The sequence below is a fragment of the Apus apus genome, chromosome 3 (genome assembly GCF_020740795.1).
Source record: "Apus apus isolate bApuApu2 chromosome 3, bApuApu2.pri.cur, whole genome shotgun sequence".
In the NCBI taxonomy this organism is placed as follows: Eukaryota; Metazoa; Chordata; class Aves; order Apodiformes; family Apodidae; genus Apus; species Apus apus.
Genome location: NC_067284.1, coordinates 71,877,463 through 71,892,695, shown reverse-complemented (window position 1 = coordinate 71,892,695; position 15,233 = coordinate 71,877,463). Strand labels below are relative to the sequence as shown.

Genomic DNA, 15,233 nt, shown 5'->3' with positions numbered 1-15,233 from the left:
AAGGTATCAAAAGTATTCGGGTTAGGGTGATCTGGGTTGCTTCTGATTCCAAAAGGCTACTGGCAAAGACCCTCACTAACAACATTTAAGGAAAATAGCCACTGGAGAAGAGTCCTGACATGGCTAAATAATGTAACAAAAGAGTAGTAGTAAATGGTCAGTTCTCACAATGGAGGGAGTTAATCAGTGGGGTTCCCCTGGGATTGGTTCTATTCAGCATGTTTACAAGAGATGAGCACTGAGGTGGCAAAGTTTGCTGATGTTAGGAAGTTATTCAAGATGGTAAGGAAAAGAGGAGACCGTGAAGAATTGCAGGAGGATGAAACTGAGTAACTGGACAATAAAATGACAGACAAAATTCATTGTGAGTAAATGCAAAGTGCACAACAGGAAAAATAATTCTGACTTGATAAAGAAAATTAAGGTCTCCAAACTGACCATCACTAAAAAGCTCCTGATGTTGTGACAGACAGTGACATGAAAATATTAGCTCAGTGTTCAACTGCAGTCAAAAAGGCAAATTGGTTAGGCATTTTTAGAAGCGTACCAGAAAGTATAATTATTTCACAACATATATCTATCATTTATGCACACTTTGAATGCATTACTGATCACCCTCACCTGAAAACGAGTAGATTGAAACTGGAACAGCTATAGAACAGGGTAAGTTTCATTAGAGATATGGAATGGCTTCCACTTGAGTTGAGTTTTCTGTGACAGACAAATTCACAATGGGCATGAATAGTCAGACCATTAGTTGTTTCTTCCCACACAGACATAAAGTGATTAAACTAAGAGAGGAGGAACCAGGAGCCTTTTCTTCCTAGCCAAAAAGCAAGATATGTTCCTTTTTGCAGCTTCCTCCTTACCAATAGATGTTGTCATACAAGTGTTACATGATGAGACTGGAAAAATAGAAAAGGATTTATTTAGGGTTGCTAAGCTGACAAACACAAGTTAAAGAAATAAGGAACACTAGAATCTGTTACCCTCTCAGAAGAAGGAATTGCCACTTCTGGTCTTCTGGTCATACATTCTTGATGTGGGTTCTAATTTGATTATAGAATGAACAAACTGCATATGATACATTATTACTAATCAAATCAAATAACGCCACAAGCATTTCTCCCACTGACTTGAAGTTACATGTACTAGTTTACTGTCTTATATGGAATATAATTTCTGAGGCAACTCTTAGCAAAACAATGAATTGTCCACAGCTAAAACTCACAGGTGCCAGATCAGCAATAAGTATATAAATTTTGTTCTTAACAGATTTGGTCTTCTCAGACAACGGAATATGATGGAAGAACAAAGTCCCTGGTACGTAAGACAGAGAGTCTATTAATCTTTAGAATATACTGCAGGCCTTCCTCTTGATAGTGCATTTCCATAATTACATTTGTAGTAACAAAAATTTGTCCAAATTCTATCATATGAACCCCTGCTTCAGGAAGATTTCCACCTTTAATGAAGAGAAGGAAAAGAGCAGAGATTCCTTGACTTTGTTATTGATAATTTAATAATCGGTGGACATGTTCAAAACAATTATAACAAACCAATAACAGTAAACGGCACAGACTGTTGTCAGGATAAATAATGTGTTGCTATGGGGTAAATAACATGATTAATGGATAAAACAGTGAAAAAAAGTCAAAGCCATACACAGTATTAATAATTCACCTTACTATGGCAAGTCATGATCAGTAACTTGGTTGCATAACTGTAGCTATTTCCAGTAAGTGTAAGCAAGAAATTCTGAACATACTCATGGAAGCTAAAATAAAATAGAATTGTACAGCAACTGCTGAAGTAAACTGTTTACTAAATATCTATTATAACATTATAATACATAAGAAGACAAACTGCCAGTTTGGCTTACATTACTGTACTTTTAAACAATAATCAGGAGTTGGCAGAGAGCAAGATAAGCATTCATTTACTGCATTTTGTATAAATCTAACTAAACAAATGTATGGTAGGTTGTCCTAACTTCTCTTGTCTGATACCGGATTGTTCCTGTTTGCACCATACAATATTTGGCATATTTTCCAAATCTAGACTTAAATATTAGGAGCAGTCATTCACTGACCCTCATACTGATAATTTCTACTCCACATGCAAGGAAAAGAGTACAAGACTCCATGAGTGATGAAGGTGCACTGAGAAGAGTCTATTCTGAATTATCTTTTATATGGAAAGAACTTTGTAACTTTGCACTGAATACCGTCCAAAAGTTGCAAGACCTAGACACTGTGTAAATGAGAAGTTGTAGGGAAAGTGAATCAGGGTTATAGTAATATTTCAGATTTTAAATCAGCCTTTTAATTTCTTCAAGGCCTAGAGAAGTGAGCAAATAACTTTCTTACTGTCTTGATCACATGTCACTACTGAATCTGAAGGACTGATCCATCCATTCGCCCTTCTCAAACAACTAATCAAAGCATAACACTAATTTGGACTGGAGAAATCAACTATTAACGTGTATAGAGAAAGGCAGGGTGATAATTATTTTTGGGATTAGAGAGTCATTTGAATACTTATTTTATAAAACTTTACACTGCTACAAAAACTCTACAAAAGCCTTAAAAATGTAAAATTAAAAATCAAATTATGTGTTCATTATAAAGAGCTTTATGTGTTGATACAGTACTTCACTTTATTTTGTAATTTAAATATTTTATTTATGCAAACAAGGCCCCAAATGCTCTTGCACTGAAGAAGTTAAACACTTGACATTTTTATTCCTTAAAATGCAACATTTTATGATGTCTAGATATGTTTATTAATTAGTGATTATTAACACCCAGTAAACAACATCATGTCTTGTAAAAACACAATCTTTCTTCCCAGCGTGAGGCTGAAATCTATTATTCACTGATTCCATATGCTGAAATACACTCAAATGATCACAAATGACCTTAAGCATTAGATAAATGTAAATGAGGACAGGGTAGCAAATGTGCTTTTGATTGATATCTAAAAGACCAGGTTTGAAGTCTTGACAAGGGATGAAATCTGAAATCTCATGCAAAGTAGACAGCAACTGGAAATCTACAAAATCTAAGCTTCTGGATGGACGTGCCCCACAGTCTCTCCCCAGCAGGGATGACTGTCTGAGGGTGCTCACAAGAAGCTTTCAGCACATGGAACCTTAAAGACCATTCCTGGGGCCTGTGTGGCCTTTGTCTACTTGGCAGGCACTTATTAGGATGCAGAGATATAACTCTAAGTTATATGCACATACACCCTAATGAAGGCAGAATTTTTCTAACTTCTCTACGAAGTATGGCTACATAAACATAGGGATAAACGATGTGAACGATAGCCATTAAAATTGTATGGGTTTAGCCCTCTATGTTAATAAGCTTATTCTGCTGTAACAGCCCTTTTTCAGCTTCACTTTTGTCACTTTGAGGACTGAGGGCCCTCGTGGAATAAGAATCATCAAAAAAAGAGAAAATGTAGACACCCAAATAAGAGGGCAGTATTGGCTCTTACCATAGCCATCTCTAAGTACATTGTAATTCTCAATTACATCTGTAGCATCTATATGAAGTACTTTATAATTTACTTTTAAAGAACTACAAGATATTAACACACCTCAAATTTTCAGCTGCTTCCAGTCCCTACTGTAGCTGGAGATGCCTCAATTAAACAGTTAAACAGCTAACCTCAGTGGCACCACATATTACAGGGTGGGTCAGGAAGGGCTCTGGAAACAATCTGAAACCAAATTCTCTGAACCTCTACAATGCTCACCCACCAGAGCATGCCTTCAGGGCTAACTCAGAGACAAAAGAACTGGTGCACTATGACAAAAATGCTCAGCGTGCCCTGCAACTTAGGACACAGTTAAAGAGAGAAGAGCCCCAGCATGCTGTGCCTGGCTCCCATGCTGCCCATCCATCCTTGCAGTGACAACACTATTCTGATGGCACAGGCAGGACAGCCAAAAAAACCTCCTATGGAAGCTCCAGCAACATCTACCCGAAGGGCAAACGGGATTTGTTGCCACCCTGAATTCTCAGAGCTACATAAAATGAAACCTGCCAGTGATTTAGGCACATTTATTCCAAGCCTCATATTCAGTACAAAGGATTCTGAAGCAGTCAAATTTCAACCATGCACTAAATCACAGCTTGCAGGGACATACTGTATGTCATATAAAAGGAAAAGAAGGTTCCGCCACCAAGATTAATCATACTGTATTTTCTAGGTTAAAAAGCAATTAAAATTTTTGTAATAGTTTCCATTTTCTGTACAGCATCACTTAAATTATGATCCATCTACTTATATTGTACATACATCTGTGTCAGCATCAGTAATATACATTGCACTTTCACACTTTTGCATACATTTCATGTTTACATTAAATATACAATTACATGCCAGAATCTGTAAAAAAGTTTAGTAGAATCTTACCAGCTTGACACTTTCTGAGCCTTAAACACACCTGCATTTTGGTTTCGTGTGATGATGTCACTTACATCTGTAGCATATTTGTTAAGAACTAGAGCGGTAATAAAAAAAATAATAAATACTTTACTTTCTTCCATTGTTAACACATACATAATGTCTTTTATCTGTCTGGTATTCTTTAACCTGTTCAAAGAGTCAGTCTTTTTTTCAGAAGGATAAAATTTACATTGCTACTCAAGCGTATCAGCCATATATCTATGCAGCAACTTGCTCTTGTTGCCTACCCCTATTCACTGTTTCATTTAAAGAATTGCTATCCATGAAGCTATAGAGGGAACAGAAAAAGACTTAAAGACTTTCCATACCTTATATACATGGAAAGGCAACTATTGTTTACAAATACAAGAATTATAACCCTGGTCAACAGAAATTTTTAGCACAGTCACTTGATGTCTAGTTTAGTTTATGCTGCTTTCAACTCTATCACTAGATCACAGTGCTGACATTTTGGAGGCCTAGGGGTTTTGAGTACCTGCTCCGCCACAAGACACAAGACACTGGCTGGATGAAATCCAACACACAATAAGAGCACCTCAACCTACAGGCAAGGGAGTTCCTAGTCCACTTGTTTCTTGAGAATGGTTTGGAACCACCATGAAGGGTAGTACAAAGCAATAAATGACTTTTCTTCCCCTTAGGCACCACAACAGTACCTTGGCCTCATTTCTCAGCTTCTTTCAGTTCGGAACCTCAGGTCACAAATTTGGGTAGCTGCTCAGGCAGACCAAAGCAAGGGCTGTCAATGAAAAGTTTCAAGGGAAGCTGTGCCCAGTCCTCTATGCCTAGAAAGATAACCTTCACAATCAATCATTCGTGGTTAGTGAGAAGCCATTGGAAGGAAATGGTGCAGCAAGTAACTGAAAACTGTAAGAATACTAAATGTCACCCAGCATGAATCCATACGCATTTGAATGATTCACTCTCAAATATATAAAAAAATATTATCTTAAACAGATATTTTTGGTAAAGATGTCAGTGATTATTCTTTTGTATTTAAAGTTCAGGAAATCTGATGCTAATTAGAAGGAAGTTTCTAGGTGCATAAAATATATTAAATTCTTCACAAGTGCTCATGTGAGAAAACTGAACACTAGTGTCAGGCTAATTTAAAATTATTACTAATGCATCTTTTTATTTGTTTTGCTGAAATCACATAATTGGCTTTCCTATCACAGTTGACTAATTAAGAAAAGTTGTTTTAGGAAAGCCTCTATCCAAACAATGTCAAAGAGAAGACAACCAGTATTTTGTGAAGCCAAAAACTAGAAATGGAATGACGGAAGATTGGCTGGTTTAAACAAATATCTGTAGTTTGGACATGCCTTCTAAATCTTTTCCACAACATGCAATGAGAAGTAGCAATGAATGGTCTATACCTGTGAATCAAAAGGAAAGCATAAATAATTTCATGAGCATAGCATGCTGGTTTTAAGTAGAGGCAGAAGTAACGTTGCTGATAACTTAGCTACTCTGTACTTAAATTATGTAACTGAGCAAAACTATTACTAATTGTTCTAAACGTGCTTACACCAGCTTTTAAAAATAATTTATGAGCCTATGTCTTCAGGCGTTCAGGCTGAACATGACCTTTCTAACCTAAATTTCCCAGGACTGTTGAAAGATCCATACACTATATTCTAATGGCCATTCTAGTGCACTACAACAATGTTTTCTATTATTGATGCTTTCAGACAGTAGTTCAAGTCACCAGTGCGGGGTGTGAAACAGAGCTAAGGCAGAAGGTACACAGCCTCTCTGAAATAGGAGAACGTTTTTACTAAAAATGATCCTCACCCTTGGATTTGGACATGTCAAACCAAGTAGAGGTGCTGCCAGTGTTACAGGGAAATAGAATTTTATGTTAATGACTTGACTATATCACAGATATTACCTAAGCTGGAAGATTTTTGTCTAAATGCATATCCCCCAAAATTACAAAGGGGGATGAATGTGGTAAGTTTGCCTAGGTATATCTTTATTATTCACTTGAAATACCTATATTTTCCTTTCTTATTACTTTATTTAAATGATCCTGAAAGACTTATATAAAACACAATAAACCAACAATTGAGTTTTGAAGAAAGCTGCAAAAGCAATAACATCTGTCTTCATTTTATAGATTTTGCAATATAAATGATGTCTTAATAAATTAAAATCTGTTCCTGATAAGCAAAAGGAGTTAGAGTGAAGTCTTTAAAATGGACTAGTAACTCAAAGAATATCCTTTTAAAAGCCTCCATAAACATCATGCATTGATTCATATAAAATATAGCTGTATATTCCACAATGAAATGGTTAAAGTCATAACAATGATTTGATATTAACATATTGGTAAATTGTTTTAACTTGTAACATTTCAATAACATATCCTAATACAGTTATTGAAAGCATACATAGGGAATATTTCACGCGGCAGCATGAAATGGAGAATAATATGAAGAATATCAAAAATTAAAAGAAAAATCAGATCCTCAAAAGCTTAAGACTTCACAAAGCAAAGCTGTTAGTTACGCTCACTGAATAGCGATAACAACAACAAAACCAACAATAATTATGATGATGATGATGATAATACAAAGGCAGATTCTCAGATGCAATGCACTATTGCCAGGTCGATTTTCAATTACATTTCACTGATGTATTCATTTGTTTCTTAATGTGCTCATCTTGCCCATTAAGAATAATTAGCAGGCTTGCTCGGTGATTTCCTGGCTTCTGACAGTGATTTTTTTTTTTCCGTTTTTGTTGACAACCACTTTTATTTTTTGGAAAGTAATTTTTGGATATTATAGTATGACTGGCGTGTAATTTAAACTTCCTAAGAAATTTAAAGGGAAGATGTAAACAGTAATTTTTAAACAAGATTATTTTAATCTATAATACCTACATAAAAAGCATAATACTAGGCATTAACAATTTCTGAAGAGCAGAATCTAGAAAAGAAAGCAGTATGTTATCCCACATTAATTTAATTTGGTATGCTAAACAATTTAAAAATACCATCAGCAATATTAAAAATTAGCAGAAATACATAATCTGTAGTCTGGATTTTGGGTCCAAATTATATTTCCAATTACACTAAAATCCCTGCTGATTTCAGTGAGCCTGGTGTGGCTGAAACAGATCTAAATTTACCCTAAACTTCCGTTATACCTAGCCATCATAGCAAAGAATGCAAAAGAAAATTACCGTAAGACAGATCATAAAATTACTATTGAAATCCATAAAACACATTAAATGCAACATAAATTTTATTATGTGTGCTTTTAAGAATACATTCCACCTACACTGTAAAGTTCTTAGTCTGCTGCACTTTGGCACCCTGCTAATATTAAGCCCATTGTAAAATCCAACACAATAAAAGCACTTTGAATGCTGAGCCTTCAGAGCACCAAATGTTAAAAAAGAAAAATAAATTCCCGTCAGAGCCTTCCACCAATTGCTTCTCTGAAAGAGATTCACTGAGTGAATACAGATGAAGACTTCTTGTAAGAATTTTGGACATAAAAGACATTTATAAAACATACTGTGAAAAACTAAGGTGTGCTAATTAGATGACATAAACAGTACCTTTTTCAAGAATGGAAGCACTTTAATTTGTTTCGTTTTGAAAGACTGAGTGAATATTCTTGGCACTTGTCTACTTTCCTTGCTATAGAAGCTTTCTAAATTTCAAAAAATTTCAGTTTGTATTTATAGAATCTGCTATGCAAGAGATTCTCTGCCTTGACGATCACTGAGCTCACCTGAGGCTTTCTGTGGGTAAAATGACCTTCCATTAAATACTTATACCCTCTATAAAACACCAGTTTGTTTTGTTAGTCTAGTTTGGAAACTTTTTCCCCCCCCCACACACACATCTTTTATCTTTATAATGTCACAGAAGATTGGAAGGGCTGATGCTGCTTAAAATATGCAGAATAATGAGCCCTTCGTCCTCAAGACATAAGTTTAAGAAACTAGAATTTAATAAAATAAGAAACACAACAGAGAAACTTGCATGTTCAGGAAAAATGAGACTTTTATAAGGATTCCTTCAAGTTTTAAAATATATGATCTAGGATTTGCTGCTTCTTCCTTGAACTTGCTAAAGTATTGTAAGCAACTACAGTTACCTCAGTTACCTCTACCTCAGAAAGTCTTTTTATAGGTAGTAGCTAATATTACTGCTCTGCAATGTCTCCTGTTTAAACAGTCGTCAGCAACTGCAATTTTTTAAAACAAAAAATTATTTTTTTTTCACTAAACACTCATTATGTTAGCTTTCAAATACATACAAAACTCAATTCTAAATAATTCTAATGATACGGTGGCCCAAACCTGAAAAACTAGCCCGCCTTAAAGTGCAAATGGAAAGATTACCAAGGAACAAAAGCAAATAGATATCTTCCTTTTTCCCCTCTCAATTTCTAAAGGCTATTAGTATTCACTGTATATATCTGCTCTTGTTCTGTGCTGATATTTAATGTGGCCATAAATTATGCTCACTCATTCACTCACTTAGGCAAAGTCCAGTTCAATTTTCTGAACTATGTGTTCACATTAGAAGGGCATAATAGCAATTTATTCTACTATATGAAATATAATAAAATACTTTCTACAAGAGCCAGAGGAGTTTTGCAATCTTACATCAAGAGAAATAATCATAAATTGATAATTGATTAAGCACACTAAATGGGTAATTTGTAGGCAGTTATAACTTAGCAGCGACAACGAAACCATGCATTTAAATATACACTGAAAAAGCTACGACAATATACAAATACTGGGTACGTTATAAGAGGCTAGTATATGAAGAAAAAAAATAAAGCAAACCTAGCTCTTCTGCAAAACGAATATGTGAAGGGGAGCTAATGATTTGATTCACTGCTACACCTCCTGTAATGTGCGGCACACATGCAAGGAATCTTTCAGCACTCAACCATAAGACAAATATTTACTGCTGTACTTGCTTTATACCAACATATACATCTTTAACTAAAGAAGAAAATGTGGCATTTATTTGGGGGGAGCTGTAGCTGTGTTCAAGATATTCTACACCTATTTTTTAATTACTTATGTGGGGACTTTTTCTTAATATACCCCATGCTGTCTGTCTTTATATCGATTGTTACTCAGCCAGCAAAAAGGAATGAGCACAACAAACCAGTTTTCTATCTGAATAAGGATACTTTTGATGGCCTTTTCATTTCCATCAGTTAACAGAACTTCTTTGACATCTGCAGAAATAGCAACCTGAAAAAAAGAGCACAGCAAACAATGAGCAAATATGCTTGTCTGTGTGGAAGTGAAGACAGGAGTGACAAGCCTTCAGTATCATGCTTCCTCACCTATTTCTCTGTAACAATCTTCAATCTTTTTTCATTTTATGTCTGCATTATTTTAATCATTCAATCAAATCAGTCAATACTTTTATCATTCCATTTGCGGGAGCCTCTATCTTGCTATCATTCTGTTCCGTAATTGCATTGTGACAGCGGATGATGGTATTCTGAGAGGCTTTCATTTGCGGGCTTCTGTTTATCTAGTAGAGCCATCATACAAGGCTGTCACTCTGCCTTTCAGCTTGCTTCTGTCTGACTGCCTGATGCCCTTCATATAACTTTGCATTGCAGGCAGATGGCTTTGTAAGGGTAATTTTTTTGTGAGCTTTGACATGCTCGCACATTGGGCTGTAACCTCGACACATTGTATAAGAGCGACAGGTTTGTCAAATGCCAATCAGTGTAACAATATGCTTTTATTTGTAGAGACATAAAAACTTGTCTAATGCACTGCACTGCTACATAATATCTCCTGAATACATGACTCAGAACCCAGAGAATGGTGAACGACTCTCCTGAATGGCCAATCTAATTCAAAAGAATCTAATTACTGAGAGCTCTGGATCATGTTTGTTGGTGTAATAATGCAGGCAAAACATTAGCAGCTATATCATGGTGCTCCAACTGTGATTCGCCAGGCTATTCCTGTATCTTAGCAAATGGGACTATAATCTGAAAAAAAAAAAAAAGCTTCAGCTACGGCAATGAAAGACAGACCATACGTGGCCTGGAATGTCACAACAAGAGATATTGACTACACGGAGGTAAAATGTTTCTGCTCATCGAGGCAACCATAAAATCAATATGATACGAAAGCAAGTCAATCTAGAAGGTCTCTCAAGACTCTGCAGCTTGACCGCAGCTGAGGCTGTTGACAGTTCTCTGACCCAGCAGTTGGAGGCACTGGAACATTTTTCCTTTTGTTTCTTCCTCTGAATGGGATTGGAATTGAGAAAAGACCTACCATGAGCCCAGCCAAGCATGTCATGCCACCCCCTAGCTCACACACAGCAAGGTCCCTGAAAGAGAGAAAGGAAATGGTAGAACCCATACAAATTAGATGAAAATGGTCAGAGAGACATATATGTTACAAGAACAAATTGCCATCTGCAGTAAGAACTGAGCTACCAGGAAGTTGTAGAGACATGACTAGGCTACCTCATGTCGTTTTGCGTTTTAAAAATAATTATGAAATAGAAAAGTCACAAAGCAGGCAAATCAGTGGGGGTTCCCTCATTAGTGTTCAGTGCAACATTACCACCGCTGAGCTGAAAAATCTGAGAAGGTTCCCTTTTTTCCCTTGTCAATGGCTCTGTCTTTTAGAACTAAACTAGCTAGAGTAGCGAAAGATAATTGTTAGGAAAGGATAACAATGTTAATCCACATTCATTCTTGCAAAAACAGTTAGAGAAGTAAATGTGGAAATTAATATTATTTATATATCTCTCCGTGTAGTTATGCCTAAAAGCCTTTTTATATTAAAAAGGGAGAAACAAGCCATATACCACAAAACAATTACACATGAAGAAATCCGATCCTTCAATTAGCACTTAAAACTGCAAGTGACCTACAAACAATGCTGTTATGAACATTGATGGGAACAGCAAACAGTTAAGCCACATAAAACTAAATGAAGTTAGTGTCAAGAGCCTAAACTAAGCCCAAGCAGAGGGCTGAATAGATGGTCTAAAAGGCTGCTTTTAACTTAGACCATACTGCGCTGTTATTAAGGCATGCATGTGAAATATAATTTGGGGCAGAGAGCGTGCCGGATGGGAGCTTGCAGGAGGAGCCATAAAGAATGTCCTCCAGAGCCATGGCCTCCCCAGGAGGGGAGGAGGGAGGGACGCTGACCCCGCGCCGAAACTGCGTGAAGCAGCGTCCAGGGCAAGGCAGAGATTCAGTTTAGGAACACGCTGCGTTACTGCTAAGCTGGCAGCAACTGTTACAGCTGGCAGAAACACTCCCATTGAAGCAATTTTGACAGGCAGAAAATGGAATTTCAGCTACACTTTTTTTTTTTTTCTTTTTTTTTCCCCCCGGGTGCCTTTTCTTCTCCCCTAAAACACCCACATTTGAAAATCTATTTTTATGTGCAAGTATTACCTCCCTGCTCACTCGACAGTGATATTTAGGAAGAGCATCTAGGACACCGTATCACTGTACAGATGCTGATACTTTGCTTACTGAGACCAGAAGAATAGGCTGTATGACTGTATAATAACGCTTGCTGTCTGGATGGGACAGATTTCTTTTTCTTAGACTCCACAAGTATTATCTGAAAAAAAGCCTAGTTGTGCTGTTTAATGGAAATGAGACAAAAGACGGACATAGTTTGGAGGAACAAGCTGTACATAAACCCAATGAGAATATGAAACAGATGTGGGGAATTCACAGCCTGTGGTTTGAACAGAATGATTATAGATTTTTCCTTATGTAAGTTTTTATTTTTCTAGACCCTACATGTCATAAAAATTAAAAGTGTATATATATATATTTAAAAACAAAGTTTATAAGGCATTTAATCCTTTATGAGTCATGTTTTTTGAAATAAACACAGAAAGCATCCAGTGTGGGGTTTTGAGCGCATTTTGAACCAAATTCGTATGTGTGTAATATAAGAGCATATAAATACATGCATATATACAAACATATTTATGCATATAAATAACTCATTTCAGTGCAAAGTTCCCTACAACTAAGTAGAGAAACTCTACTTTGAGCATATGGTAAAGAGGGCACAATCCTGAGAGATCAGGATGTGAAACTGCCCGCCTCCTCCATGGAAGCATGACAGAATGCTGTCTCCTGAGTACCCAGCTTGCGTAGCCAAACTGGGAAAACACCCGTGCAGTGAGCAGCACAGGGAGGTTTGGTGTGAACAGCCTCAGAAGCAGCAGAGTGTACAAGCACAGGACTGGACGGGCACAGTGCTGCAGAGACACACTACAGCAGCAAGAGTCACCCAGTGCAGTGCCCAGCAAAATATGAAGGAAGGAGCAGCAGCTACCAGATGAGGTGTGTTAGCTACCTCCTCGAATGGGGTGGGCTTTGTTCAGGTTGGATGGAGTAGAAATGAGGCTTTAAGTACCAGAGCATGCTTTGGTGCCAGGTCTTTTATTTCAGACAGTCTGAGCAAGCTGCAGGAACTGGCTTGTAGCTGATAGGCTTTCAGCTTTGGTGCTAGGGGTAGAGTCCTACAGCTTGGTCTTCCCTGTTTTACCAGCAACATATGTACACAGACTGAGGGATTTTGTATGCTCCAAGCTGATTCATTTGGTATTAGCCTTGCACCTTCACTCAGGACAGAATTTGGGCCTGCAAATGCATTGTTGCAGTGTCTTTTCTTGCACTCCATTCATCCTCTGGACAATGAAACTTCAAGGATTTCCAAGTGCAAGGCTCTCTGTACTCAACGGGAAAGACAGAAGATGCAGGATGGATTTTATTTTTAGATGTTCCACTTGGAGCCTTGGTAACTGACTTCTACAAGTTTAGAAAATGTGAGAAAGACAAAACCAAATAGAAGTGCATGATGTCTCAAAATTGTTTCCCAACACTTAAAAACAGGTGCAAATTTCTCCATTACTACATGCAGTGATTATTATGTATTTTATCAAGTAATATTTGCTTGCTTTTGCAACAGATGTCAGTGTAAAGAATGCCTTTTATTTTTCCTGACCTTCACAATCAGTACTGATCGATTAGAGCTTCACTTTTGTTTCCCAAAAATCAAAGTGAAATAAAACGCCTTGAGTGGAAATCAAAAGTCTTTGACACATAGCAGAAAGCTTGCTGTGCAATATTAGTACCCAAAGGCAGTTCAAAATTCTTTGTTAAGAGCAACATGCTTTCACCTTGAACATTTTAAATTTAATCTGAAGACTTAAATCATAGCAATCTTTACCATGCAGGTACAATAAAACTAACAAATTAGAAAATATCTTTTTAATGTTTAATTCTGTACCTGAATATTTCATTGTGCTTTAGGCAGTAGTAGGCCAGCACTTCTTCAGATGGCCAGAGACCTATAAAACAAAGACATTTGCTATCTTAGAACAGATTATTTTTTTTTTCCTAAAATAATACGAAAATACATATTAGAATTTGCAGACCTCTATCAACCATTTCATTTTCTAAATATGCCATAATGCTGTGGAATAAAAAAAGAAGTAAGACTTTTAATGGAAGACTTCTGGTTTAAGCATTGGAACTGAGTATTTAGTAGATTTCATCCTGACTGCTGAACAGAAATTTACTTTTTAGATATACACACACTCGCATAAGCATATATCTATAGATATACATACAACTGTCAAAACTTTAAAAGATAAGTAAAATTTAATTCTATGAAACTTCAGACATTCAGGCATTCACATGAATGTTAAACTGCTTGTACCAGGTCTGAGGTGATGTCCACATTGCCTTGTAATCTGTTTCTAGCAGTGGACAGAAGCCCACTCCTTTTTCATTAGCTGTCTTCTACAGTAATTTCATTAATTCTCAGTTTCTTTATATTCAGCTCCTTTTCTCTTTGGTTTTGTTAGGTCAGGCATCAGTCTGACTGTAAGGGAGATGGACCAACACAACATATTAAGGACAAGTACAGGACTAGGGCAATAACACAGCATGATTTTCTAATCGTGGCTCAAGACATTCCTAAGAAGGAGAGGAGACAGAAGTGATAAATTCTGTTTAACAGTCACCAGAGGATTTGTCTGACTTTTCTGTGGACTGTGGCATACTTTCCATAGCTGCAACATCCCATGGCAGGAAGCACAACAGTTTTCTATGCTATACAAAGAAACACCTCTTCTCTCTTGGTTTGTACTTGCCTCCCTGTCATTTTCATTTGAGACCCTCTATTTCTCATATGGGGACAGGAGTAATCACACTTTTTGGACCTAATCTGTATTATTCATGACTTTATAAGCTTCCATCATAAAACTTGCACTAGTTACTGTCAACCTTGGCAAGAACATGGAGACATCCATGCAAATTTACCCCTTCAACACCATTCACTCATGAAATTCACTGTTACATCAGATGAGTTCCCCACCTCACTTGAACATCTAACCAAGGCACCACGGCCCATGGAGAGGGCAGCATGGATCCTGCCTGGCTCACTTGCTCTCCTGCAGGCATGAGACTCCATTGCTGGAGGGAGCCTGGGGAAAACAGACTTGCATTCAGGCACTTGAGTTAGGTTCCTAGAGTTAAGGAGGGATGAATCAAAGGCATACGTGGCCAAATTACAGCTGTATGTTTTCCATCTGTTGTTGCTTAGCAATGAAAAAACATCCTTATATGTCTATCCACAGGTAAAAAACAAGGTTATCCTCCCACAATACACAGCATTATGTATGAACATGACAAAAATGTAACATTATGAACTACAGACACTTTAAAGGTTTCAGTAAACTTAAA

The 15,233-nt window shown here is 36.9% G+C and overlaps 1 protein-coding gene across 2 annotated transcripts in view; it reads right to left on the bottom strand.

The window, feature by feature from the left end:
* The window catches only part of CAMKMT (calmodulin-lysine N-methyltransferase), a 222,510-nt gene that overhangs the window by 32,768 nt on the left and 174,509 nt on the right, over nucleotides 1-15,233 (bottom strand). For both annotated transcript variants that reach the window (XM_051614202.1, XM_051614203.1), the window contains exons 4-7: nucleotides 13,774-13,834; nucleotides 10,771-10,825; nucleotides 9,654-9,717; nucleotides 4,426-4,492 (exon numbers count right to left, since the gene is read on the bottom strand). In XM_051614202.1, coding sequence (XP_051470162.1) covers nucleotides 4,426-4,492; nucleotides 9,654-9,717; nucleotides 10,771-10,825; nucleotides 13,774-13,834 — 247 coding nt within the window. The remainder of the gene's footprint in view (nucleotides 1-4,425; nucleotides 4,493-9,653; nucleotides 9,718-10,770; nucleotides 10,826-13,773; nucleotides 13,835-15,233) is intronic.